We start from the raw sequence: 27861 nt of genomic DNA, 5'->3' as shown, positions 1-27861 counted from the left end.
TGTTGTGAAAGTGAAGTAGATGATGCTGCTTTAGTTGATCAATATATAGCAGAATTGAGCAGCAAAATGCAGAAAAGTTCTGATATGTGGGTGTATTTTAAAGTATGTGGTGTAAGGGTAGTATGAAAAAGTAGATGAGGTGTAATTTTTTATTTTGAAGAAATGATATTATCTACAATAAAGGGGAGAGGGATAGGTTAGCTTCATAATTTGCTAACAATATTATGGTTCAAATTCGTATTTGACGAGAATCGAACTTAAGACTTCTTACAAATGAATACCACTAGATTGTAGTACTAAGCGGCAATATATGAGGTGTATTAAGACAAATTTTAAATAAAAAAATGGATGTGGTGCATTCAGCATAAGGTGTATTCAACATTATATGGAGTGTGAATAAAACAACCCTTAGTTATCCATAACTAGTCAAGCACTGACTTAAACCATTTAGGTTCCATAACCAGTTAAAAAACTATTTTCGTTGATAAGGAAAAATATCCACTCACCAGCCTTTGGTTGCATATAAAAGGCCTTAATTTGCATGAAACCATTAAAACAATAAAAAATTATAAAGTCATACTTCATGTGAAGCTTTCAAAACACTGATTTCATATTCCATTCCTCAAAAAAAAAATTTTTTTCAATCAATGTGTTTATATATATATATATATATAAAATTTAGAGTTTTGTTCTACGATGGAGGGTGGGAGTGACTTGGAGAGCTTGAAGAGAAAAATAATCTTTGCATAATTAATTTTATTAAAAAAAAAAGTGATTGAGGTATATTTAGAAGTTCTATTGAAAAAAAAAAAAAAAAAAACTTACAAGGCCTAAATAGTCATTGTATATTAGGGTGTATAAGTTATTTAATAAAAATTTTAATACGGGGTGTATTCAATAATATATGAGGTGCTAAAAAAAACCCTTTAAATTTCTATTTTCTTTTCCCTGCTCATTTTTGTTTTACTTGTTCATTGACTACTAGTTTTTTTTTTTTTTTGCAGAATCCATTTTCCGGTAACTGAATATGATTCAATAGCTTAAACTGAGTTATCAAGGATTGTAAGATCAAATCGAATTGTCAAATACGTGTTGGTATTGAGTCAAATATCAGACTGCAATGAGTCCATGTAACAGTTACGAATAAAAGTTGCATCTAAAAGAAGATTTAAGGTTTTAGATTTTTTTTTTTTAAATTTTAAAACATTGATCTTCTATCTTTTTACTTGTTCATTCAGTTACTGTTTGCAATACCCAATTTACAGCAACTGTTTTTTTTTCTGATGGCATTGAGCGCCCAAAGAGCTACTGCATCTTTTCTTTCGAATGAATCAGCTCCTCGATGGAAGTATGATGTGTTTTTGAGTTTTAGGGGTGTAGACACCCGCAAGGGTTTTGTATCCCATTTATACCATGAACTGTGCAAGTGCCAAGGGATTTCTACTTTCTTTGACGATCGAGAGCTTGAAGGAGGAACAAGTATTTCCCTTGAGCTCCTGACTGCGATCAAAGAATCGCATATTGCAATCGTTGTTCTCTCACCAAACTATGCTTCTTCTAAATGGTGCTTGAACGAACTTACAACCATTCTTCAATTCATGGAAGCCAGGAACTCAGTTTTGCCGGTCTTTTATGAGACGGATCCATCTGACGTTGGAAATCAACGGGGATGTTTTGCCAAAGCCTTCTTGGAGCATGAAGAAAAGTTGATCAGTATCGAAGATAAAAAGAAGGTGGTCCAATGGAAAGCTGATCTAAAAAGAGTGTCCAAAATTTGTGGCTGGCATTCGAAGGAATCTAAGTAAGCATGCATGGACAACTTTAATTTCCTATGTCTTAGTAGAGTCAAACTTGAATTCTTCGTTTATGCTTTTTTGATTGGTTATTTTATACCATGTAGGGATGAAAGTGAGCTCATAGAAAAAATCGTCAACAGCGTGTGGAGGAAAGTGCAAGCTACATTCACGCTATTAGATTCCTCAAGGAAGTTAGTCGGAACTGATTATGCACTCGAGCAACTAAGTATGTTGTTAGCTTATGATGCAGATGATGTTCGATTTATTGGGATAGCTGGGATGGGTGGCATAGGCAAGACTACTCTTGCCGAGCTAGTTTATGATAAAACCTTCCACCATTTTGATGTTCATTGCTTTCTTCGCAACGTTAGAGAGGTTTCTAAAGCAGACCCTACCCTAAGTGGTCTTCAAAAAACACTTCTTTTACCGATGTTGAAAGAAAAGATTCGGGACCAACAATCGGGAATCAAGTACACCGAGAAGTGCTTACACAACAAAAAGGTTCTTCTTGTACTTGATGATGTGGATGACATAAGCCAGCTACAAGTACTAGCTAGAAAGAAAGATTGGTTTGGCATGGGAAGTAGAATTATCATTACAACTAGAAATGAACGTTTGCTGGTCCAGCATGACATAACATTATGTCATAACGTCAAGGTGTTAAATGATGATGAAGCTCTTGCACTGTTTAGTCAAAATGCCTTTAAGAAAAATCTGCCTGAGGATGGGTTTTTGGAACTGTCTAAGTATTTCGTTAATTATGCTGGAGGCCTTCCATTAGCTCTTGAAACTTTGGGGTCAACTTTGTTTAAGAGAGGGCTAGATGCTTGGAATAGTGTACGGGATAATCTATCAAAAATTCCTAATCCAGCAATTTTTTATAAGCTTAAAATTAGTTTTGATGGACTAGAAGAGATGGAGAAGAGAATTTTTCTCGATGTTGCATGTTTCCACAAAGGGAAGTACGCCAAGCAAGTAATTGAAATACTAGATAATTCTTTTGGAATTTCTAGTAGTACTCTAATAGATTCGCTAATTGAGAAATCTCTCCTCTATCAAGATCACCTAAAACGTATGTGGATGCATGATTTGATACAAGAAATGGCATGGACAATTATTGGTCATGAGTCTAAAGAGCCTAGTCTACGCAGTAGGTTGTGGCTCTACAATGACATTTACCATATATTCACGACGAATTCGGTAAGATTTTTTTTTTTGAACATACGATATCATTTACACTAACAGGGAGGAGGTGGGAATACGGTAAGAAGTTAAATACCAAGTTTGGATGAAGATATAATTTTATTTGACACTATATTAGACTTGAATGCGAAATTAATTTGCCATTAATTTGCCTTTTTTTCTTTATTGTTAGGGAACGGGGGCTATTGAAGCCATATCCCTACGCTTGCTCAAAGTAGAAGAGGTACGCCAATGGAATTGCGAAGCCTTCTCTAAGATGGATGGACTGAGGTTTTTGGAATTCGATAATTTGATTTTTTCTTCAGGCCCCAAATTTCTTCCATGTTCCTTGAGAATTATAAATTGGAGTTTCTATCATTCTAAGTCTCTTCCAACTAGCTTTCAACTGCGTTTGCTTACTCAACTTAAAATGCGTAAGAGCAAACTTGTTCGACTATGGGAGGGGAAAAAGGTTAGTAGTATTGAATAAATGTTATTTCATTTACAAAATAACTATATATTATTTATTTATTGTTTTGAATAAACTTAAAGGTTGTAGAAGCTAAATATATGATTTTAATCTTATCGATGTTGTACAGGACTTACCCAACTTGAAATATATCGATCTTAGCTACTCCAATAAATTAATGAGTACCCCAGATTTCAGTGGTATTCCAAATCTTGGGAAGTTGATTCTTTGGGATTGTAAGAATTTAGTTGAGATTCACCCATCTATTGCAGTCCTCAAAAGACTTGAAGTTTTGTACCTTCATGGCTGTGAAAGCATTAATAGCCTCCCAAGTGAGGTTGAAATGGATTCTCTTGAGACTTTCGATCTTGATGGCTGCTCAAATGTGAAAAAGATTCCAGAATTTGGAGAGCAGATGAAGAATTTGTCCCTGATTTCCTTAAAAGGGACTGCGATCGAGAAAATACCTTCATCAATAGGACATCTAGTTGGCCTTAAGGGTTTGTATCTACGTAATTGCAAAAATCTCTTGAACCTTCCAAGGGCTATTTGTAATTTGAAGTCTCTTACATATCTCGATATGATGGGATGCTCAAAACTTGACAAACTCCCAGGAGACATGGATCACTTAGAGGTGCTTGAATTGGGAGCCACTATGACCGAGCCACTTGTAGGTATGAAAAATCTCAAACGTCTTGTGTTTGACGGATTGGATGCTAAAGCAAGGGACATATGGGGCTTTCTCCGCTTGTTAGGACTCAGAAAAAGTCGTCCTGATCCTCCTTGTTGGGGTTTGGTATTGTCTTCTCTAAATCGTTTATGCTCATTGAAAGAGTTATATCTAAGTAATTGTAAACTCTCTGAAGGAGACATCCCCGATGATATTGGTTGCTTGTCCTTTTTGGTGGAATTGATTCTCAGTGGAAATAATTTTGTCAGTCTACCTGAAAGCATTAGATGCCTTTCTAAGCTCAAGTATCTTGATTTGGAGGGGTGCAAAAGCCTTCAAGAATTGCCACCTCTTCCATCTAGCAGCGAATTATGTGTAAATGTGAAAGATTGTACTTCCTTAAAAAGGTTGTCAGATCCATCCAAGTTAAGTAGCAGATTCACCAATTTGTATGACTTTGACTTCACTTGCAAGAATTGCACTGCATTGGTTCAAGATGAAGGCTGGAACAATACAATACTCTCAAGGGTTCGAAGAATTGCCACTCAGACCAAGGTACTCTCTCTTTATCTCCCCCCTCTCTCTTTCCCTCTCTCTCTCTCTCTAAAATAGTTCTTTTGTTACAGGGACTGAATCTATATTCCCAAAAACTGGACCCAGATGTTGTATGGCCTGGAAGTGAAATTCCAGAGTGGTTCAGTAATCAGAGTGTGGGACATTCAATAAATGTGGAGCTTCCACCACCATCATGTACCAACTGGCTGGGGATTGCCTTTTGTGTTGTTTTTCAAGATCCTACGCAAAACTTGGCTAATCCAGCTGCCCCTTGTCATTATGATTATTTCAATATTCAGTTTTTAGGGGATTGCCTTTTGCGATGGGATTGTAAAATAGGGTCTCTTGTGTCAGAACACATTTGGGTATTTTATTTTTCTCGTGAATGTTGTCATCATGAACAATTTTTATTCGAAACTTGCCTTTATGATATTGAAGGGGGGAAACAAAAAGCAGACTTCAATAGTGTGAAGAAGTGTGGGGCTCGTTTGGTGTACAAGCAAGATTTGAAAGAGCTCAATCAAACATTGAAAATCCTGAAGCGAACACATGAATGTCGTGACGAGGTAGCTTCAAGTGGACCTGAAAGTGCTAGATGCAACATCACAGAACAAATCCGCAAAAGGCATTGTTACTACTAGTCACCATCTTATAATAAATGCAAGTAAGTCACATCGATTTATCGCATCATCTTAATTGTATTTAAAAATATATTTTGCTTTGAGCTATAAGATGGCTATATTTATTGAAGAGCGAGGGGAATGAATGTTTATGCATAGACACTTTTGCAATTTATCTGGGCATTAGCTAGATTGATGTAGTATTTGATATTGAGCTTGTAATATGGACTATTCGATCATAATCCATGTGTACCCTCAGTGTCATAGCTCATATCATCGGTAAGCATCTCATAAGATGACTTATTTGGATGGTTAAGAGTATATCTTGCTAACCAGTCTCTTACGAACCATCGTTATGTGAAAGAAGAAATATCATTTCATCTTAAATTCTCTCCGTAATTCTCTGCTGTTCCCAAAAAATCCAAAAGCCAAAAGCTAAAATTCCAATTCCAAATTCTTCTTCCTTACAGAATATAAAATATTATACAAAAGTCTAGCACTAACAAAGAAAAATAAGCTTAATTTCTCATTGCAATAGTTTTTCATTTCTTAATTTCATTTCGGTTCACAGTAAGGCCAGTTGCATCATAAGCTTGGGAAGAATTGACAAGGCCGGACTTGAAGTAGTATGAAGACTTTCCAAGGGCCGTAGAGTTGGCCTCCATGTTTCTTCCTGGTACAAGGATGAACCACAAGGTTCATTTCCTGAAAACACCATTAACGTTAAAACCAGGGAGTTCAATTCAAATTTTTGTAGAAGGGAAGAATTGACGTGTTTCAGTCTGTCTTTGTAACTAATGGAAACTGGTGTGCAGTCCAGAAACAGTAATAATTTATTTTGTTCAGTTTCCAAATGCCCCTTCCGCAAAAACAAGACAAACTTGTAAATCAGTATACATCTTGTAAGTGAATTTGAGGACATGGGAAGTGCTTGTTGGAGAATGAGTAGTTTGAATAAAGCTCAATTTCTGGAAAAACAATGTTGCCTCGATCTGCAGTCATCTGCTGTTGTACGTGATGATATTTCATTTCATTTTTTTTAGCTACAACATCAAGTTAACAAATAACAAATTCAAAAGGAACTTAATTCAATCTTTCGAACATCATTTAAAATATCAAGTCCATGAGCTAATGTAAAAATGCTTTTGTAACGAATGGAAACTTAAATCATTATGCATTTTGTTTGTGAGTTAGAACATGTCAATCCTATCTTAGCGGCTCTACCAGGTAAGGGGACATTAATCCTGCTCTTGATCATTCAATGTATCATCATCGTCATATAGGATTCAAATACTGTTTAGGCTTCACATTTGATACGAAAATCAAAAACCCATATCAATCTGCTGCAGCCTACAGCATGAAGTTTAACTCAATCTTTCGAACATCATTTGAATTAATAAGTCCATCTGCTATAATAACAAAATGCTTGAGACAATGCCAATCATGATTAAACAGACAAGGAAAAGTTCTGCTAAACACTCTGAGCTTTTAATTTCTATACGACATCAAACACAATTTCGGACTACAAAATCTACAAATTAACTGAAGCAACTGAATAGGATTCCCCAAGATCCCCAGTCAACAAAAAACTCCTAATTTCTCTGTTACAAACTGCACTGAAATCCTACTCTTAAATTGAAGTTACTTGATCTATTATGAGCTACTAATCCTTGCCAAAGTGGCTCTTCGGAGTCAAATATTGTACATCATCAAGTTCAAGACTTGGCCGAACACCACCACAAAGCGGGATTTCTTCACATTCATCAGGATAAACAGGGCGAAGGCTTACCCTTGGTTTTCTTGGTGGCAGCAGAGGAAGAGGCGTTTCGCCTTTAAGAATCCTTGCAGCTTCCTTCACCGTTGGCCTCTTCACATGGTTTGGGTGCACACAAGCAAGTCCAGTCATCAGCATCCTCTCCATCTCTACCATATCAAAGTTCCCCATCAACCTCAGATCAGCAGCTTCAATCAGTTTCCCCTTTTCCCACATGCTCCAAACCCAATCAACAACCACTGTTCCATCATCCTCCACCGGCTTTCTTCCCGTTGCCACCTCTAACACCACCACACCAAAGCTGTAAACATCAGTTTTAACAGTTGGAACACCTGAATAAACGTATTCCGGAGCAAGATATCCCATTGTACCAGCTGGTATAGTTGCTTCTCTTGCAATGATTGAACTATGCTCATACACTTCTGCTAGACCAAAATCCCCTAGTTTGGCGTTAAAATCTGCATCGAGCATTATGTTGCAAGTTTTGACATCTCTGTGAATTATTTGCCTCTCACACTCCTCGTGAAGATATGCAAGAGCAGAAGCGACTCCAAGAACTATATTAAGTCTTTGCTTCCAGGACAGAACAACTGCTGAATTGAAGCTTTTGTGAAGAACTTTGTTGAGGCTTCCGTTGGGCATGTACTCGTACACCAGGACCAACTCATTACCCTCACAGCACCACCCATGAAGCTGGATCAGATTCTTGTGCCGCAAACAACCCACCATAGTTGCAAACTCCGTAGTAAAAGGATTACGCAGACTACCGATCCCATCAACCCTCTCAAACCTTTTCACTGCCACTTCTCCACCAGAGGACAGAGACCCTTTATAAACCTTAGCTGATGCCCCTTCCCCGACAACCCTGTGTCGGTTAAACCCCATTGTCGCCGATCTTATCTCTGCAAGAGACAAACTCGTCGGAACTTTATTCGCCTCAACTCTACAAGTTTTGCCCTCTCTGCTCCCTCTGGCAGTGACCATTCTCTTCTTCACAAACACAAAACAAATGACAAAAACAAATGCGATTATGGAGACAACAAATGCAGCTAACCCTCCCAACCCAAGAGCCATCTCCACAATCTTTGTTTTTCTTTCATGGGAACGATTTTCCGGGCTGCTTTTGGTACTTGAATCTTCTGGTGAAGAGCACATGAAGCAGTCCCCTTCTTCAAAGGTATCTGTAGGATTCCCAGGTGGAAGAGACCCGAAAGTCTTGAATCTCCACCTGTCAACAACGTGAACTGAAGAGCCCTGCCCATTCGAGGCCGAGAAACCGACATGCATGAACTCCTTGAACTGGTTGGAGAGGTCAATCTGAGCAACAAGAACAGGCGTTGGAGGCCTAGTTGACGAGTATCCGACCCAAACCCGAATCATCTTGACAGCATCCCTGTACTCAATCCAAGCAGTAATCTCCCTCCCACTTGTCAAATCAATCCCTCTTGAAACAACATCAACACAGGCAACAGACACAACTGTGTTCAAATCAACACCAATGTGGTTCCCATTGATGTCACCAACCATAGGATCAAACCTAGTATCGAATTCCACAGCGAAGAACGATTCTTTCGACACTGAGGATGGCTCCGGAAGTCCCATATACCCCCCTCTGGATGATCCCAGAGAATCGACATCGGGGATGATCACAAACGCAATGCCATCTCCAGAAGAACACAATGGGGAACTTGGGGTGATTGAGAAAGAGAATCGGCACAAGAAAGAGGCAGTGGCGTTGGTTTTCGAGTCAAGAAACCGAATTGGGTAGGCGTAAAATGCTCTTCCAACCCCAGAAGAAGCAGAAGGGGAAGAGGAGGGGCAGGTGGTGAGTTCTTGAGTGAGACTAATCGCGTTGTTGGTGATGGAAGCGTCGCCGAAGAGGGTGAGGTTATTGTTCGTCGCAGGCAAGAACGGGACAGAAAGCGAAGGGAAACTGAGGTTGGAGACGAAAAAGAAAAGGACCCAGAAGAGAAATGGACGAGATGAATGCATTGCTGTAAACCCAAATGCAGAAACTTTCTCGGGAAAATGAAAGGCGTAAACTTTCTCGGGAAAATTACAGAGAAACAGTGATAAAGTAGTACCAGGATTGTCTTCCCCTCTGGATTTCTGCGGATGCTTCTGCCAATCTTGATACTTGAAAGCTTCAACCAGTCGAATGAATGAGAGAGAGGGACTGGGAGACGGAGCGATATGAGAGGGAACATTGCTCCATTTGATTGATCGACGAAAACCCAATTTTAGGTCCCAAGTTAAGAGTTTGCTATGTCGCACAAGAACTGGGCCTGCTTGTTTGTGTGGTGGGTAGAACTTGGATGGAGTATTTTGGACCCGTTTGTTACACAGGATTAGGAGGGATTGCCTTGGATAAGACTTTTATCCTGTTTGGTAAGGGAACTGAAGCAGGGCACATGATTCAAAAGGACAGTAAGTAGAATGAGATTTATGTTTTGAATTGATTACTGAAATATCTATAATTGTGTATTGTCTTTGTCCCGTACGATTATTTTTCTTCTCTACGGTTGTAAGGTTTTCATGTCTCTTCTTGAACTAAGAGATAATGAGTTATGTGTTCAATTCATTTTCAATTCACACATTCCGTCATTTCGTCATTTTGTTGTCTTCACGAATCAAAGTATAATAGATTCTATCTCAAATAACACTATCTGAGGGGCACGGTGGCTCATTTTGTAATTTTATAGTGATCCGATTAATTTATAATTCATAGAAACTCAGTGAAAATAGCTCAATTAATTTAGCGACCTAATTAATTGCTAAAACTCTGAAGACATTCAATTGTAGTGAGAAATTCCGCTTTTGGTTTTGAAATAATGCTATTTGTGCCATGTTGCATTTGTGTTTCTTGTTTGTAAATTTACCCAAATTTTCAATAGGTTTCCCAGATGCGCTTCAAAAAAAAGGGAAGAAAATTATTAAGCTGGCCATTTCACCTCATCCTTTATTTGTTTTTTATTTTTTTCGAATACATTTTCTCCAGAATGACTAAATAAGGTGGTAAAGATCATCATCACTTGAAGATAGTGTCGTATCTGTGGCTGCTCATTACAACACTTTAGCCAAAGGAGTTTCAACAATAGAATCAGTTCTGCCATTAATAAAAGGGCATTGCAAATCAGAAAAAAATCAATTCTATTTGATCTTAGCGAAAAAGTAAAGCTCTGTTTGATCTAACCCTGCCGATATCACATACATAACAATTGAATTCTAGTGATCGTCAAAAATTAGATTTCATGAAGTTGATTCAAGTGGGTGGAAAAGGAAATTAAGAAAATATTAACAATTTCTGCAATGAAAAGAAATCATTGGTGAAAGCAAGCCAAAGAGTTCCATTAAACTCCTCTGACCGACATATGTTGATTTACCTAAGTTGGGGGGGATTACAACCCTAATTTGGTCAAAAGTACGTACCCATACCATGTTGGGGGATTGCTGTCCTATTTTTTTTTTCATCCTCCATGGACGAAGTAAAATTTGGCGCTGACTGATATTGGTTAGTGTTTTTGACATTTCCATGGTGTAGAGACTTTCCTTGTGAGTTAGGTTAAAAATTGACTCTAATATCTAAGAACTTCAGGTATATTGTAACTGAGAGTTAATTTTTACGGTATTTAAGTTTATTCAAGTGTGTTTTTTTTGCTATAATTAATATTTTTTTATATAAAAAAAAACTGACATTTGTGAAATTCGAGACTAAGTTTCGGTCATATATGATAAATTATTGAGCAAATTCTAGGACCGTTTGCTCCAAGAAGCCAAAGAAAGCCGAGTTAGGGTAGTGTTATAATTTGTAAATTCTGGGGGGTAATTTCGGCCTTTTGAAAGTTTCATTCAAATCTTCCCATTGCTTCTTTGCGGAAGCAGTTTTGAGAAGCACCAACTGACCCAAGCTGCCCTCTCACTAACGGTAATTAGGAATTCAACGGGCTCTCTCTTAACAGTAAATTAGAATTAGTACTTCCATATGCCATACACACAGTGTGCGTGAATATTATTTAATTGACCCTAACCCAAATTTATTTTTAATTGATTAAAAAATAGTTATTATTATTATTTTAAAAATATTTAATTAACGTAATAAATAATAGTTTGATTTGACATATGAGATTGAGAATATTTTTTTTTAAATTAAAATGTCATTTATGCTTTCAAATTTATATTTTATGTTTAAAATTTAAAATCTCCTTTGAAGATGTTTTTAGATCAATTTCTTTTTTCCCTTTTTTCTTTTTTTTTTTAATTTTTTTTCCCACAAAATAAATTTTCTAATTTCCTCTTTTTTTTTTCTTTTTTTTAATAACAAACGAACGATATTATTCACATTAGAGGGAGGTGGGCTAAGCCTTACACTGGGTTAACTATAATAATGTTACTCAAATTTGCTTTTGACGAGAATTGAATCTAAGACTTCTTACTTATAACTGATACCATTAGGCCGTAATACTAAATGACTTCTAATTTCCTCTTTTGATTTAAAAAAATACAAAGCTCTTTGAGTTCCGCATTTTACTTTGTTTTCACCTTTTTCATTTAGATTTTCCCTCTCATTGCTTTCACTATATCTTCTTAGTTACATATAACTGATACCACTAGACCGTAATACTAAGTGGCTTCTAATTTCCTCTTTTAAATTAAAAAAAAAATACAAAGCTCTTTGAGATCCGGATTTTACTCTGTTTTCACCTTTGTTATTTAGATTTTTCCTCTCATTGTTTTCCCTATATCTTCTAAGTTGTTCTGTTTGAACCCAAAATGGACATTGGGCTTGCGTCGCGACCCAAACCCACGTAAAACCTTAGAGAACTTATTGGGTCTTTAATTTCAGGAGATGTGGACAATAGCTCGCCCCAAGATTTAAATATTAATATGACATGGTAGCTATGGGCGACAAACCTATAAGAATAATCAGACTATGGGGTGTTACAGAGAAGATATTTCAGACGGGAAAGCACTTTTAGGGGCAAACACTTGTCATTTCAAGGGGATCAAGTGAGAATTCACCCTCTACTAGCAGTCTCATCAACCACTTGGCAAGAAAAGGGATGCATCAAGGAGTTAAAAGCTTAATTCATCGAGAAGTAAACTCTATAAAAGCGGCGGTAGGACCAGATAAGAAGGACATTCAAATCAACTCCCATAAAAGGCTCCTAAAAGCTCTATCACTTTCTTTACATTCCTTTTGTAGACAAAGTCATCTTTTCGTTTTAGTTTTAGCTCTGTTGCATTCTTTTTGTGGTATCGATTTCAATTGTTATTGTTTTGAAGCTTTTACCTTTTAAATTGGAGAAGGTGTGCCCGGCAAGGAACTAACAATGCCAGAAGATGTTGAAACGTGCCCGAACCTTTAATATTTATGCATTGTTGTGTTAATTTCTGCCTTTAAATACCTTGCACTTTCATTACAAGTTATTTCCATCATTTACTTACTAGTATTTTAGTTTCCAAAGTTATCATTTAACGTTCTTTACATTTGCTTTACTTTGCTTCGGCTCAATAACTTCAACAAATCAATCTTTTCCTTTGTTCTTAATTCATGTTAAAAGGGCATATTACATTAACCAAAAGTCTATGATCCCAAGGCAAAGAAAAGAACTTTTTGTGAACTTAACCCCTCTATAAACAATCCCTTAATCGAAGAAGTTCAAGTAACTAGGGGTGCAAGTAACCGGTTTATTCATGCCCGAATAACTTTTAGTATGCTGGTTTTAGATAGTAATGGCACACTCAACGTCACACCTCGATCCCGACATACGTCCAGGATCAACACGTGACGACACCAAAAACTCGTACATCTAACATACCCCATCTTCGGGATATGAGCAAAGCACAACTCAGGATTTGAATTGCGTAGTAATTTTTTTGTATACTTTATGGCTCCATCTAACCTCCTCGTTAGATTGCCTACATACCCTATATAGGATCAAGTCATTTGTAGTTCACCATTCACTACACTTGATACTTAACTTCGTACCTTCTAACTAAAAAACATAGCATTCCTCCATCAAACATTGGAACTCGACAAGCATGAATTTCTAAATTTAAGACTACATAACAGCCCACAAGATATTCAAGATTTCCATTCCATTCATCAGATAAATCATTATGTTTTTCACATAAAATCGCAATTCATAGCATGTAACATATCAAAGAATAAAAAAAGCACATTATCCTCCAGTCACATTGATCAACTAATCTATTCATATTAATAAAAATCATATCCAACGTCATTCCACAATCACTCCAATTAATCAATTTCATGAATCAAAGAGGCATGATATTAGCATTTAATTACATTAATCAATCAATAAGATCATGATCACCTCACAAAATTTAATAAAAGAAGTCTATACAATTCCCCACTTAGATTATAAATAACAACATGGTAAATCTAATTTATAAACATGATGCCTACGGTGAGCAATTACTATTCACTCTAATCTAAGGCCGGACTAACCTTATGGAAATAAGCAAGAGTAGGGATTTCAGACCTCTCAACAGAATCCAACTAAAATAAGGCCGCCTATCGAAACATACCAAGTACAACTAATCATCATCACCCCTAGTATGCATATGGTCCCCCATTGCAGATATACCAAGTTGAACCATAGGCATAATTTAAATGTGCAGGCAATGATCACCCATCGTGGATATACCAAGCATGATCACTCCTAGAATGCGTATGGTCTCCCATTGCGGATAAACCAAGCAAAACCATAGGCATAGTCTAACGTGTGGTCCCCCTATCGCGGATATACCAAGCAAGACCACATCCTAACTCTAGGTAGTGATCACCTATTACGGATATACCAATCATGATCACCCATTTCAGATAAACCAAGCAAGACCATAAGCATAGTCTAATTGTGCAAGCGGTGATCATCCATCACAGATATACCAAACATGATCACCCCTGAAATACATATGGTCCCCTATCGCATATATACCAAGCAGGACCTCCAAGTACCACTGCTATCTAGTGCAATTAGTTTAACACACAATCCATCCCTACCTCAATCTCTGTGATTTACGAGGTGGGCACCTGCATTATCAACTTCTCTTGACTAATAACTATCTTGTCATACAAGCATAAAAGTTCTACATAATACTTCTAATAAGATTCTAGGTTCACATCGTCATAAAGATAATCATACACATCATTCATATCATCAATAATTTAAATACACATATGCATGTCACAATAAGGCGTTCCAATCACGTAAACTGAGGTAAGCATTAACTGGAATAGCTCACTAACCAAGATAGGCCCACTAGACTCTACTTAGTATTTAGTAGTACCAATTTAGAACTTAAGAACGGTTATGAACGTTTTGATCAAAGACAACCCAAGTAATTCAGTCATGAAGATCCGTCCATCGGATTTCCGATCCTTAACTTCCCGAGAGTCTCATTATTCATCTAGAACAAAATCCTAAAATTTCAGAATGATCCAACGGTCGAATCTCCACCAATTGCTAAAATTAGGTGGCGGCCGATGTTTGGTTTTACAAACTTAGAAATTTAATTCGAGAAGATCTGTATGTGGATTCCCGATCCGTCAGTTCCTAATGTCCTCAAATATTATGTAAAATAACATATTATAGTTTGGTAACGATTTAACGGTTGGATCATCGTTCGCCACAATGGTCAAGTGATCATCCTTAATGAAACTAGGTTCAAATGATAAAATTTCACTAATCGGGTGTCAAATATGGAACTAGGGTATCAAATATAGCTTAGAAGGATCAAGTGGTTCCTCAGGCCACACGTCGCCACCACGTGCCGTCGTAAGCGACGGCAGGTCGTCTTGACTTGCTGGAAAATTTACCTAACTCCAAAAATTACCAAATTTTATAAGCATGTAGATCTCAATGAAGGGAGTAATTTTCATACCTAGGCCAAAGTCCAATTCGATCGGGAAGTGGCCTGAAAACGCCTCGATCCGATGAAAGACACGCAACAAAGGACTTTTAAGGTGTCATTTGAAAGTTCTCTCAAATGTTTTGCATCTAGTCATTTTGAAGTCCTTCTATCTATTTGTTTTTTTGTAGTGCGTTTCTGAAAGGTGTAGCCTAGGTTTCATGGAACTCTAAACACCATCATCCAAATCCAGTGTTTATACTATGTTTGGATGAGAGACCTTAAGAGTCCATGGAACTTAGCCTAGGTTACATGATTCTTACGAATGCTCATTTTCTTTGATGTATGGACCATTTCAACTCAACTCTTACATTGCAGCTTGCATTGAAGACTTCTCAGTTGGCTGAATGGTTTTATCAGATTTGATATTGGTAATTGCTGGGGGTGATATATTTAGCGCAGGGTGCAACTGTGAGATGGGTTGTCTAAATGACAGGGAAAGTCGCAGCATATTCAACAAAGACTCAGTATTGCAAGTGGACTTGTAACCCATCTTTCTAGCTTAGCCTGTCCTAAAGTACGTGAGGAGGCAGAATTGCTACCGTTGCTGCTTTTTCCAGGTCTGATTAATAGAACAGATGTGTGGCCCAAAGCTTTGGAGAAGTGCGGACCTAACAAAAAGATGTGTGAAAAAACCTATATAGAAGTTTCATGGTGGGTGCCATAAATAGTTTCCTCTTAAAGAAAAGGCAAAGAAAGATAACGTGTCCCAGCAAGGTAACTTTCTCATTGTCAGTCTTCCACTTTTTTTTTTTGTGGAAAATACTTTGGAACGAGTATTTGAAAGTAAGTGAAGAAATAAGATAAGTAGGTGGCTTTGGCATCACTGAACAAACAAAGAGACATGAATATCTTTTATTAGAAGAAAGTTGGGAACTTACTCAAAAATCTTTGTTTCTTGGAAATTTCCCATTGTCGGTCTTCCACTTGTTTTGTGGAAAATACTTGTCCTTTCAGCTTTTCCTCTTGAACGAGTATTGGAAACTAGAGAGCTCTTGCATGAGGATTTCCTTTGCTTCTTTGAGGGGGATTTACATTGCACGGAAACATTACAGCGGTTGGGCTCAAATTTGTTGCCACCTCACATTGTATATTTTAATTTTGTGGCGTGACAACACGCAATAGGTTGACCACGGCTAGTTTGGCATTCTCGTTTCATGTAATTCATTGTTCTTTTTGACATATAACGTTTTCAGTTGACTTTTTATTGGTTTTGTTACTTGATGGCTTGTGTCATGGTGTTGATTAGAAACTAAAATTAAAAACCGAAAATATAAATTTTGAAAGCTCAAGAAACCAGTTTTTAGTTTTCATTTCTTTAAAAACTAAAAAATAGGAGTTGTCAAACAAGTTTTCTTTGAAAATTAAAAACCGAAATAGAGTCTCTTGTGTCAGAACACCTTTGAGTAATTTATTTGCTTCGTGAAGATTGTAAACCTCGTGAACGAGAAATTTGTCATTGTGACAATAACATAAGCGGTACAGCATGTGTTTTTATAGAAGTGGAAAATTTTATTTTTTAAGTTATTAACTTTTTAGCATATATATTCTACCATTTATATAGTAACGCGTGATGTACCATTTTGTGTACCGATCAGGTAGTCGACAGCCGGCATTCCTCGGTTACGTCAAATCCTTGTGAAATTTTTTGTGTGAAAAATACTTGTCCTTTCACTTTGGAATGAGTATTGGAAATCACAGTCAGTCTTCCTTAGGAGTCCATGTGTTAACGTGTTCCTTTCAGCTTTTTCTCTTCAACGAGTATTGGAAAGTGGACAGCTCCTGCGATTTCCATGTTGCTTGTTTGAGAGATATTTTAACTTTGTGGCGTGACAATACGTAATATGTTGATTACACCGTTGTCTTAACGTTTTCATTTCATGTAATTCATTCTTTATTTCCCACATATAACGTTTTCTGTTGAGACTTGAGAGTTTAATTTGTTTTGTTACTTGATGGCTTGTGTGACGGTGTTGATTAGAAATGTTGGCTGATGGAGCTGCTTGCTAGATCCTTCCAACTTATCTTTGGCTTGATACTGGATGTCAATGTTTGTTTGCTGATGTTCTCACTAAATTAGTTTTTGTTCTTCCTTTTAATCCAAGTTTAATCCTTATGTGATGAAACATTCAAATCAGTCAAATGAAACCAATATGAGCAGTTTCATGCACTGGACTCGTAGTTTAATTTGATTAAATGGTTTAGCTCATTTTTTTAGTAGTAAGTGTTGTGCGTCAAATATGAAATCAATAAATTAATACGAAAAAAAAATGACAAAACAAACAATTCAAAGTAACACATATTTATATTGATTTGGCATAAGCCTACCTTCAGTGCAGAAATGGCCAAGAAATTTCACTAATAATTAGTGAAATTTCACTAATAATGGTTCTCTCAAATAAAGAATAAATGGAGAAGATGAAAATACTTCTCTCCCAAAAACCATAAAATGTAGCATCAATATCTTGAATGTATAATTGCCCAAAACCTTTCCTTTTCTCTTTTGCTAATGGGAACCAAAAGAAAAGCATCCAATGCCTTATACGCTGCTCTTTTTTTTTTTTTCCTGCCTCTCTCTGTTTTTTAGGAACCGAAAGGCATAGGTTGCCTTTCTTTTTCTTTTTGGTCATGGGAACCAAAAGAAAAGCATCCAATGCCTTCTAATATTGGCTGCTTTTTCTGCTTTTAACTTAGTGGTTACATGGCTTTCACATGGAGCTATTAAAACAGCCAATCAATAGGCTTGAGCCAAAATAAACAGCCCAATCGGAATGAGCCACTAAATCCAACCGTAAGCATCGGTTGAAGTGATCAAACAGAGATCGTTTAACCATTTCTTAGCTTCTCTGTTTTTTTTTTTTTTTCGGACCATTAGTAATTGTTTGGAATTTTAACAGTACTCGAGAGTATGAGATACTCAAAATATTTTAACCGTTAAATAATTTACCATAAATCACCTTAAAATTTTGGTTCTTTTACTCCTCTTTAGGTAAACAGTCATATTAATCAAAGAAATAAGTCATCATCTGACCTACACTGAACCGTGTGGTCCTCACCACCTCCACTACAAGTATAAGCACTCAATTGTCCATCTCCCTCCCATTTATTTCCTTTCCTACCTCTGTGAATTTCCTCTATTCCTACAACTTTGTTGTGAGAATTTTCAGTGCGATTTTTCTGCTTCTTTCCTTGCCATTTGTCACTTTTCTCTGCCTGTGCAAGCTTGTGTTGATCCTGTATTTTGTTTTTCTGGTAATTCTCTGAGTCCTTAATCTCTTTTGCTTAATATACAATTTCAATTACGAAAACAAGATTTAAACTTTCTATTTTCTTTTTAACTGCTCATTTTTGTTTCACTTGTTCATTTGTTTGCCGAACCCATTTTCTCACTAAATTAGTGATTATTTTTCCCTTTTAATTGAAGTTTATCTTTTTAGTTATGCGATGAACATTCAAATCAGTCAAATGAAACCAATATGATGCAACGAACTTGTAGTTGAGTTTGATTAAATGGTTTTGCTCTTTTTTTAGTACTTTTCCTTGACCAAAGCGATCAAACAAAGATCGTTTAACCGTTGGTTAGTGTGATCAAAACTTGAAAGTGAAATTAATCAAAGCCATTTCCTCTCTTAATTTCACTTTATACAAAAGAGAGAGCGAGTGAGTATTGCTAATTGTTCAATAGTTTCTAACTATAGCTTCTCCGTTTTTTTTTTTTGGGGGACCATTACCAATTGTTTGGAATTTTTAGAGTACTCGAGAGTATGAGATTTACAGTAATATCACTTAATTTTTAGGGTACTCGAGAGTATGGATTTTTTAGAGCGAGTATTGCTAATTGTTTAATATCACTTCAATTTTTTTTTAAATTTTAAAACATTGATCTTCTATCATTATGCTTGTTCATTCAGTTATTGTTTGCAGTACCCGATTTACAGCAACTGTGTTTTCCGATGGCATTGACTTTGAACACCCAAAGAGCCCCTGCATCTTTTTATTCAAGTGAATCAGCTCCTCGATGGAAGTATGATGTGTTTTTGAGTTTCAGGGGTGTAGACACCCGCAAGGGTTTTGTATCCCATCTATACCATGAATTGTGCAAGTGCCATGGATTTACAACTTTCTTTGACGATCGAGAGCTTGAAGAAGGAACAAATATTCCTCTTGAGCTCCCATGTGCGATCAAAGAATCGCATATAGCAATTGTTGTTCTCTCACCAAACTATGCTTCTTCCAAATGGTGCTTAGACGAACTCACAACTATTCTTCAATGCATGGAAGGCAGGAACTCAGTTCTGCCGGTCTTTTATGAGATAGATCCATCTGACGTTGGAAACCAACGGGGATGTTTTGCCAAAGCCTTCGCGGATCATGAAGAAAAGTTCATCACTACTGAAGACAAAAAGAAGGTGACCCAGTGGAGAGCTGATTTGACAAATATATCCAAATTTTCTGGGTGGCATTTGAAGAATTTTAAGTAAGCATGCACGGACAATTAATTTCCCATATCTTTTTTTTTTTTTTTTTTGTAAAGTTGGACTTCATTAACAACAAGGAGTAAAACAGAGGAGCCACAAATGCAAAAGCTCCACTCCCAGCAGGGAGATGAAAAGTACGAATGTTTTGTTTATCTTCCATTGATTGCTTATTTTACTTTTCTTCCTTGTAGATCTGAAAGAGAGCTTATCGAAACAATCGTCCATAGTGTCTGGCGGAAAGTGCAAGCTACATTCATGCCATCAGATTCCTCACGGAAGTTAGTTGGAACTGATTATTCACTCGAGCAACTATGTTTGCTATTAGCTCATGATGCCAATGATGTTCGCTTTATTAGGATAACGGGGATGGGTGGCATAGGCAAGACAACCCTTGCTAAGCTAGTTTATGATAAAATCTGCCATCATTTTGAAGTTCATTTTTTTCTTGCCAATGTTAGAGAGGCTTGTGCAAAAAATGGTATAGTTGATCTTGCAAAAAGACTTCTTTCCTCGCTCTTGAAGGAAAGGACCGAAGAAATTTGGGATGAAGAGCGCGCAAGTGTTCTCACTGAGAAGTTCTTACACAATAAAAAGGTTCTTCTTGTACTTGATGACGTGGATGAATTAAAGCAACTCCAAGTGTTGGCTGGAAATCAAGGTTGGTTTGGCATGGGGAGTAGAATTATCGTTACAACTAGGAATCAACGTCTGCTAGTCCAACATGATATTGCAACATCATATAAGGTGGAGGGGTTGAATGATGCTGAAGCACTTAAGCTCTTTAGCTTGCATGCCTTTAAAAAAGACCAACCCGAGGAAGTTTTTTTGGAACTGTCTAAGTATTTCATTAATCATGCTGGAGGCCTTCCATTAGCTCTTGAAACTTTGGGGTCGGCTTTGTTTAAGAGAGGGCTAGATGCTTGGCATAGTGTACGGGATAATCTATCAAAAATTCCTAATCCAGCTATTTTTGATAAACTTAAAATAAGTTATGATGGACTAGAAGAGTGGGAGAAGAGCATTTTTCTCGATGTTGCATGTTTCTACAAAGGGTATTACAGGAAGCAAGTAATTGAAAGTCTAGATAGGTCTAATTCTTTTGGAATCTCTAGCCATATTGTGATAGATGTACTAATTGAGAGATTTCTCCTCTATCAAGATCACCAAAAATGCATACGGATGCATGATTTGATAGAAGAAATGGCATGGACAATTATTGGCCACAAGTCTAAGGAGCCTGGTCTACGCAGTAGGTTGTGGCTCTATGATGACATTTCTCATGTATTCAGGACCAATATGGTAAGAAGTTAAATACCAAGTTTGAAAGAACTTTTGACACTATTATACTTGAATGTGAAATTAATTTGTCCTTTTTCCTTAATTGTCAGGATTTGAGTGCAATTGAAGTCATATCGTTAACCTTGCCTAGATATGCAGTGGTCGAGTGGAATTGGGAAGCCTTCTCTAAGATGGATAGACTGAGGATTTTGATAGTCGATAATTTGAGTTCGATCTTTTCTTCAGGCCCTAAATTTCTTCCGTGTTCATTGAGATATATATGGTGGTTTCAATATCCTTCTAATTTTCTTCCAACCAACTTTCACATGCGCCACCTTACTGAACTTCACATGTATGGAAGCAGTCTTGTTCGGTTATGGGAGGGAAAAGTGGTAAGAGTAGTATTTTTACCATTAAAAAAAAAAAAAAGTGATGAGAGTAGTGATGAATAAAATGATACCACTTGGGTAGTGACTAATCAGTACTCACTTTTTGGACAAGTATATTTTATTATTTTCAAAAATAATGGACATGCTATTTAATTTTTCTTGGGGCTTTAAAAATAAAGAACACGAACCAAAACAAAAATGAGCATATAGAGTACTCACTAGTGAGTACTTAATTATTATTCATCCTTGAATAAATGCTATTTAATATACAAAATAATCATTTATTTATTTATATGATCTTAATCTTATCGATGTTGTACAGGACTTGCCCAACTTGAGATGGATCGATCTTAGCAACTCAGGTAAATTGAAGAGTACCCCGGATTTCAGTGGTGTTCCAAATCTTGTGAAGTTGAATCTTCGAGGTTGTTTCAATTTAGTTGAGATACACCCGTCTATTGCACATCTTAAAAAACTTGAACTTTTGAATTTTGAATGCTGCTCAAAACTTGAGAGCCTCCCAAGTGAGCTTAAAATGGATTCTCTTGAATTTTTAAGTCTTAGCAACTCAGATGTGAAAAAGATTCCAGAATTTGGGGAGCAGATGAAGAATGTGTCCTCGATTGACTTAAGTGCGACTCCGATAGAGAAAATACCTTCAATTGGGCATTTGGTTGGCCTTCAGGAGTTGTGTCTAGTTGGTTGCTCATATCTCTTGAACCTTCCGACGACTATTTGTAATTTGAAGTCTCTTAGAAGACTCCGAATGCAAGGATGCTCAAAAATTGACAAACTCCCAGGAGACATGGATAACTTATGTAACGGATCGGATGCTAAAGCAAGGGAGGGGTGGGGCCTTCTCCGCTTACTAGGACTTGGAAAGAGTCGTCCTGATCCTCCTTGTTTGGATTTGGTGTTGTCTTCTCTAAATAGTTTATGCTCTTTGACAGAGTTAACAGAGTTATCTCTAAAAGATTGTAAACTCTGTGAAGGAGATATCCCCGATGATATTGGCTGCTTGTCCTTTCTGGAAAGATTGGATCTTAGTGGAAATAATTTCGTCAGTCTACCTGAAAGCATTAGACGCCTTTCTAAGCTTTCGTATCTTGATCTGGAGAGGTGCAAAAGCCTTCAAAAATTGCCTCCTCTTCCATCTAATAGCAAATTACATGTAGATGTAGACAATTGTACTTCCTTGCGAAGTTTGTCAGATCCATCCAAGTTGAACAGCAGATTCGCCAATTTGTATGATTTTAGTTTCACTTGCCTGAATTGCATTGCATTGGTTCAAGATGGAGGCTGGATACTCTCAGGGATTCTAAAATTTGCCACTAATCAAGAGGTACTCTCTCTCTCTCTCTCTCTCTCTCTCTCTCTCTCTCTCTCTCTCTCTCTCTCTCTCTCTCTCTCTCCCTCTTTTTTTTTTTCTCTCTCTCTCTCTAAATAATTGATCTTTCTTCAGCCACAGGGAATCTCAAAAAAATATTTGAGAGGTATGGTATGCCCTGGAAGTGAAATTCCAGAGTGGTTCAGTAATCAGAGTGTGGGACATTCACTAAATGTGGAGCTTCCTCCACCATCATGTACCAACTGGCTGGGGATTGCCTTTTGTGTTGTTTTTCAAGATGTTAAGCTTCGTTATGATTATTTCGAAATTGAGTGTTTACCTGATGTTAGCCCTAGGATTTTGACCAAAAGAATAACGTCTCTCGAGTCAGAACACCTTTGGGTATTCTATTTGCTTCGTCAAGACTGTCTTGATGAATTTTTTTCTTTCTTAACTTACTTTGATGGTAGTTTTAGAAGGGATGAAGCAAAAGCATTAGTGAATAATGTGAAAAAATGTGGGGCTCGTTTGCTGTACAAGCAAGATTTGGAAGAACTCAACCAAACTCAAAATCCTGAAATGAACACGTGAATATCGTGACGAGGCAACTTCAAGTGGACCTGGAAGTGCTAGCATCAACGACACAAAACAAATCTGCAAAAGGCATTATTAGTCACCATCCTATAATAAATGCAGGTAAGTCACCGTCGCTTTATCCCACCAGCTTAATTGTCTTTAAAAATATTTTAGTCAATGAACTCGAATCCCACAAGCTATATATATTAAGATGGCCATATTTATTGAAAGGCGAGTGGATAAGAATGTTATGTATAAACACTTTTGCAGATTGCATTAAGGAGAGGGAACTGTTATTAGCACTAAAAAAATCTCATTTTACACTCTTTGTGAATCTTAAGTATATTTTTCTTTCTACTTATAGAAAGTTTAGAGCGTAAAATAAGATTTTTAGAGTTCCAATAACAATTCCCTAAGAAGATTGATTTAGACCTAGTTTGGGAGTGAGGTGCTTAAAAAAAAGCACCCATGAAAAAAAGCTGTGAGGGTTTTAGGTGTTTGGTAAACTGAAAAAAAAGGGCTTATTTTGGAAGCTGCTGTGAGAATAAGCTGAAATCAAAGGAAAAAGCTGAAACTGCTATTTGTAGCTTTGGAAAACTGGTTTTTTTTCAAAGCACACGGAGCTACAGTGCTTCTTTAATGAAAAGACTCACTATTAGACTGCTTTTTTTTCCAAAAGCACTTTTATAAAAAAGTTTACCAAACACTCTGCTGATTTATTTCACAGCCGCTTATTTTCACAGCACAGCCGCTTATTCTCACAGCAGCTTTTTTTCAAAGCACAGCAATACCAAACCAGCCCTTAGTATTTGATATTGAGCTTGTAATGTGCCAATAACTAATCCAATTCCAAATTCTTCTTCCTTGCAAAATCTAAAATATTATAATACAGAAATCTAACACTGACATCTAACACTAACAAAGAGTTTTTCATTTCTGAATTTCATTTCAGTTCACTGTAAAACCAGTCCCCATCATAAGCTTGGGAAGAATTGGAGGAGCCGGACTTAAAGTACGAGAACTATCCTAGCGCCGTTCAGTTGGCCTCTATGTTTCTTCCTTGTACAAGAATGAACCACAAGTTTCTGATCACCAATGTGATTTATCTTGCCTGATGTCATTGCTAATCTTGAGGTTCATTTTCTGAAAACACCTTTAATGTTAACACCAGGGACTTGAATTTCAAATATTTATAGAAAGGAAGAATTGACTTGTTTCCGCTTGTTTCTTTAACTAATGGAAACTGCTTGTGCAGTCCAGAAACAGCAATACTTCTTCTGTTCAGTTTCCAAAAGGCCCTTCCGCAAAAACCAGACAAACCTGTAAATCAGTATACATCTAGTCAGTGAATTTGAGAACATGCCAATCTTATGTAGCTGCTGTACCAGGTACAAAATTCAAAAGGAATATTTGGATGAAACACAAAACTTAGTCTTCCGAACATCATTTGAATAATTAAGTCCGTCAGCTAATAACAAAATGCTTGAGACCATGTCAATCATGATAAAACAGACAAGGAAACACTGAGCATTTCATTACTATAAGACATCAAACACATTTCAGACTACAAAATCTGCAAATTAACTGAAGCACCTGAGGGGTTCCTCCAGTTCCCCAGTCAACAACGAGCTCCTAGTTTCTCTATTATAAACTGCACTGAAATCCTACTAATTATGAGGTTACTTGATCTGTTACGAGCAACTAATCCTTGCCAAAGTGGCTCTTCGGAGTCAAATATTGTACATCATCAAGTTCGAGACTTGGCCGAACACCACAGCAAAACGGGATTTCTTCAGAGTCATCAGGAAAACAGGGCGAAGGCTTACCCTTAGTTTTCCTGGTGGCAGCTTCCTTCACCGTTGCCCTCTTCACATGGTTTGGGTGCACACAAGCAAGTCCAGTCATCAGCATCCTCTCCATTTCTACCATATCAAACTTCCCCATCAACCTCAGATCAGCAGCTTCAATCAGTTTTCCCTTTTCCCACATGCTTCAAACCTAATCAGAAACCACTGTTCCATCATCCTCCACCAGCTTTCTTCCCGTTGCTACCTCTAACACCACCACACCAAAGCTGTAAACGTCAGTTTTTACTGTTAGAACACCTGAATAAACGTATTCCGGAGCAAGATATCCCATTGTTCCAGCTGGTATAGTTGCTTCTCTTGCAATGATGGAACTGTGCTCAATCTTCTGCTAGACCAAAATCCCCTAGTTTGGTGTTAAAATCTGCATCGAGCATTATGTTGCAAGTTTTAACATCTCTGAATTATTTGCCTCTCACACTCCTCGTGAAGATATGCAAGAGGAAAAGCGACTCCGAGAACTATATCAAGTCTTTGCTTCCAAGATAGGACAACTGCTGAATTGAAGCTTTCGTGGAGAACTTTGTTGAGGCTTCCGTTGGGCAATGTACTCGTACACCAGGACTAACTCATTACCCTCACAGCACCACCCATGAGGCTGAATCAGATTCTTCTGCCGCAAACAACCCACCATAGTTGCAAACTCCGTGGCAAAAGGATGATGCAGACTACCAATCCCATCAGCCCTCTCAAACCTTTTTATTGCCACTTCTCCAACAAGAGTGCAGAGACCCTTTATAAACCTTAGCCGATGCCCCTTCCCCAATACCCTGTTTCGGTTAAACCCCATTGTAGCTGATCTTATATCCGCAAGAGACAAACTTGTCAGAACTTTTAAGCCCTGCCCATTTGAGGCAGAGAAACCGACACGCATGAACTACTTGAACTGGTTGGACAGGTCAATTTGAGCAACAAGAAGAGGCATTGGAGGCCTAGTTGACGAGTATCTGACCCCAAACCCGAATCATCTGGACAGCATCTCTGTACTCAATCAAACAGTAATCTCCCTCCCACTTGTCAAATCAATTCCTCTTAAACAACACCAACACAAGCAACATACACAACGGTGTTCACATCAATACCAATGTGGTAACCATTGATGTCAGCAACCAAGGATCAAACCTGGTATCGGATTTCATAGCGATGAATGATTCTTTCGACACCGAGGATGGCTCCGGAAAGCTCACATACCCCCTCCTGGATGATCCCAGAGAATCGACATCATAATAAGAGATTACTGGATTTTCTGGGCTACGTTTGGTACTTGGATCTTCTGGTGAAGAGCACGTGAAGCAGTCCCCTTCTTCAAAAGCATCCGTAGTAATCCCGGTTGGAGAGATCCGAAAGTCTTGAATCTCCACCTGTCAACAATGTGAATTGAAGAGCCCTGCCCATTCCAGGCAGAGAAACCGACACGCATGAACTCCTTGAACTGGTTGGAGAGGTCAATCTGAGCAACAAGAAGAGGCGTTGGAGGCCTAGTTGATGAGTATCCCACCCAACCGAATCATCTTGACAGCATCTCTGTACTCAATCAAGCAGTAATCTCCCACCCACTTGTCAAATCAATTCCTCTTGAAACAACATCAACACAGGCAACACGCACAACCGTGTTCACATCAATACCAATGTGGTAACCATTGATGTCAGCAACCATAGGATCAAACCTGGTATCGAATTTCACAGTGATGAACGATTCTTTTAACACCGAGGATGGCTCCGGAAGGCTCACATACCCCCCTCTGGATGATCCCAGAGAATCGACATCACAATAAGAGATTACTAATGTTGGATGGATTGTACTGACTATTACTTACTTGTAAGAGCTCGATTCGGACTTCTCCAACAAACTGTTTTCCCCGATCAATTTTCTAACTGAAATACTAATAAAGACAATTCTGTTTGATTAACTTCCAACTGTATTCTTCTTTGTATAAGTTTCCCATTAATAAATCTAAAAGTTGAAGCATTCACAGAAATAAGGATTCACACTTGTCGAGAAACCGAGTAAAAAAAAACCCCCCAAATGCTAGGGTCTCGGGCTACATTATGCAACAAGAACTGAGAGAGTGAATCATACTATTCAGTGACGTCTTAGAGGACCATGTTGACGTAAACATCGAAACCCCTCAGAGTTCCTACGAGCTCCTTGTCTCCCTTCATTATCACCCATATCTGCGTCTTTTTCACGAAAAAACCTCTCATTTTCCGATTAATTTTCTAGAGAAAATACCGTAGAATAAGAGGAAAAGAGTGGGCAAACCTGATGGGAGTAGCTGCGACGGATTGTTGGCTGCCATCGGAAGCAGAGAGCTTTGGCAGCAACAACTTGTCGCCAGGAGAGAAACGCAGACTGATGACAATTTGGATCTTTAAGAGCATCCTGTAACTTATTAGGAACTGAGACTGATGACAATTGGTTTGCAAAAGATATATAAGAGTCTGACAAGCGATGAGATGAAACAAAATTAGATATAGGATATTGAATACCCTTTGTAGAAGAATGACCATAACGAACAGGGGGTATCCCTCGATTTTCTCGAATAGGATAACGAGAACCCTGAGACTCACGATGTGGTTCATTTGAATCATTTGGATCATCACTTAATGAAATCTCATGATTGGACTCACCAAATATAGTAGGCTGAAGAGAGGGAGAATGAGTGGTTACCTCAGGATAATTCGTACGAGTAGCAGCTGATTGGTCAGAGAGTTGGTCAATGTGGGGATCTGTCTGTGGGTGGTCTATCTCATCATCCCTTTTTTCTTTATCTCCCTTTTTTCTTGTCCTCTCATACACCTTCAATATTTTTTCACCTTGTGCCTCATCATTAGGCAAATTTGCACCATCACCGACATCAGACAAGTGTTCATCACCAATGTCAAGCGGCAACTTCTCTTCCTCCTTACTCCATATCTCCCCCTGAAGAGAAGTGGCCAAATCTTC

General features: G+C 37.7%; 3 protein-coding genes, 2 long non-coding RNA genes and 1 pseudogene across 5 annotated transcripts in view; 3 read left to right on the top strand and 3 right to left on the bottom strand.

The window, feature by feature from the left end:
- The first annotated feature begins 1268 nt into the window (after window positions 1–1268).
- The window catches only part of LOC126587902 (TMV resistance protein N-like), a 43886-nt gene continuing 17293 nt past the window's right edge, over window positions 1269–27861 (top strand). The window contains exons 1-3 of the mRNA XM_050253019.1: window positions 1269–1801; window positions 1901–2996; window positions 3172–3269. Of these exons, the coding sequence (XP_050108976.1) occupies window positions 1284–1801; window positions 1901–2996; window positions 3172–3269 (1712 nt within the window). The 5' untranslated portion in view covers window positions 1269–1283. The remainder of the gene's footprint in view (window positions 1802–1900; window positions 2997–3171; window positions 3270–27861) is intronic.
- LOC126587883 (disease resistance-like protein DSC1) lies at window positions 3791–5275 on the top strand. Its single transcript, XM_050252970.1, has 2 exons — window positions 3791–4672; window positions 5129–5275. Exons 1-2 carry the CDS (start codon window positions 3791–3793, stop codon window positions 5141–5143), a joined length of 897 nt encoding a protein of 298 aa, XP_050108927.1. The 3' UTR covers window positions 5144–5275.
- Window positions 4363–27861, bottom strand: part of LOC126587903 (uncharacterized) — a 40587-nt gene continuing 17088 nt past the window's right edge. Inside the window, exon 2 of the long non-coding RNA XR_007611243.1 lies at window positions 4363–4466. This is a non-coding gene — a long non-coding RNA (uncharacterized LOC126587903). The remainder of the gene's footprint in view (window positions 4467–27861) is intronic.
- On the bottom strand, window positions 6549–9391 carry LOC126587869 (L-type lectin-domain containing receptor kinase S.6-like). Its single transcript, XM_050252956.1, has 2 exons — window positions 7082–9391; window positions 6549–6642 (listed from the first exon to the last, which is right to left on the bottom strand). Exons 1-2 carry the CDS (start codon window positions 9056–9058, stop codon window positions 6628–6630), a joined length of 1992 nt encoding a protein of 663 aa, XP_050108913.1. The 5' UTR covers window positions 9059–9391; the 3' UTR covers window positions 6549–6627.
- LOC126587914 (uncharacterized) lies at window positions 15406–16140 on the top strand. The gene is made up of 2 exons (XR_007611258.1): window positions 15406–15718; window positions 15959–16140. It is a non-coding gene; the product is annotated as an uncharacterized LOC126587914 (long non-coding RNA).
- LOC126587876 (L-type lectin-domain containing receptor kinase S.6-like) lies at window positions 23838–25982 on the bottom strand (annotated as a pseudogene).

Source organism: Malus sylvestris, chromosome 10 (assembly GCF_916048215.2).
Source record: "Malus sylvestris chromosome 10, drMalSylv7.2, whole genome shotgun sequence".
Lineage (NCBI taxonomy): Eukaryota > Viridiplantae > Streptophyta > Magnoliopsida > Rosales > Rosaceae > Malus > Malus sylvestris.
This window is presented reverse-complemented; position numbering and strand designations above follow the sequence as displayed.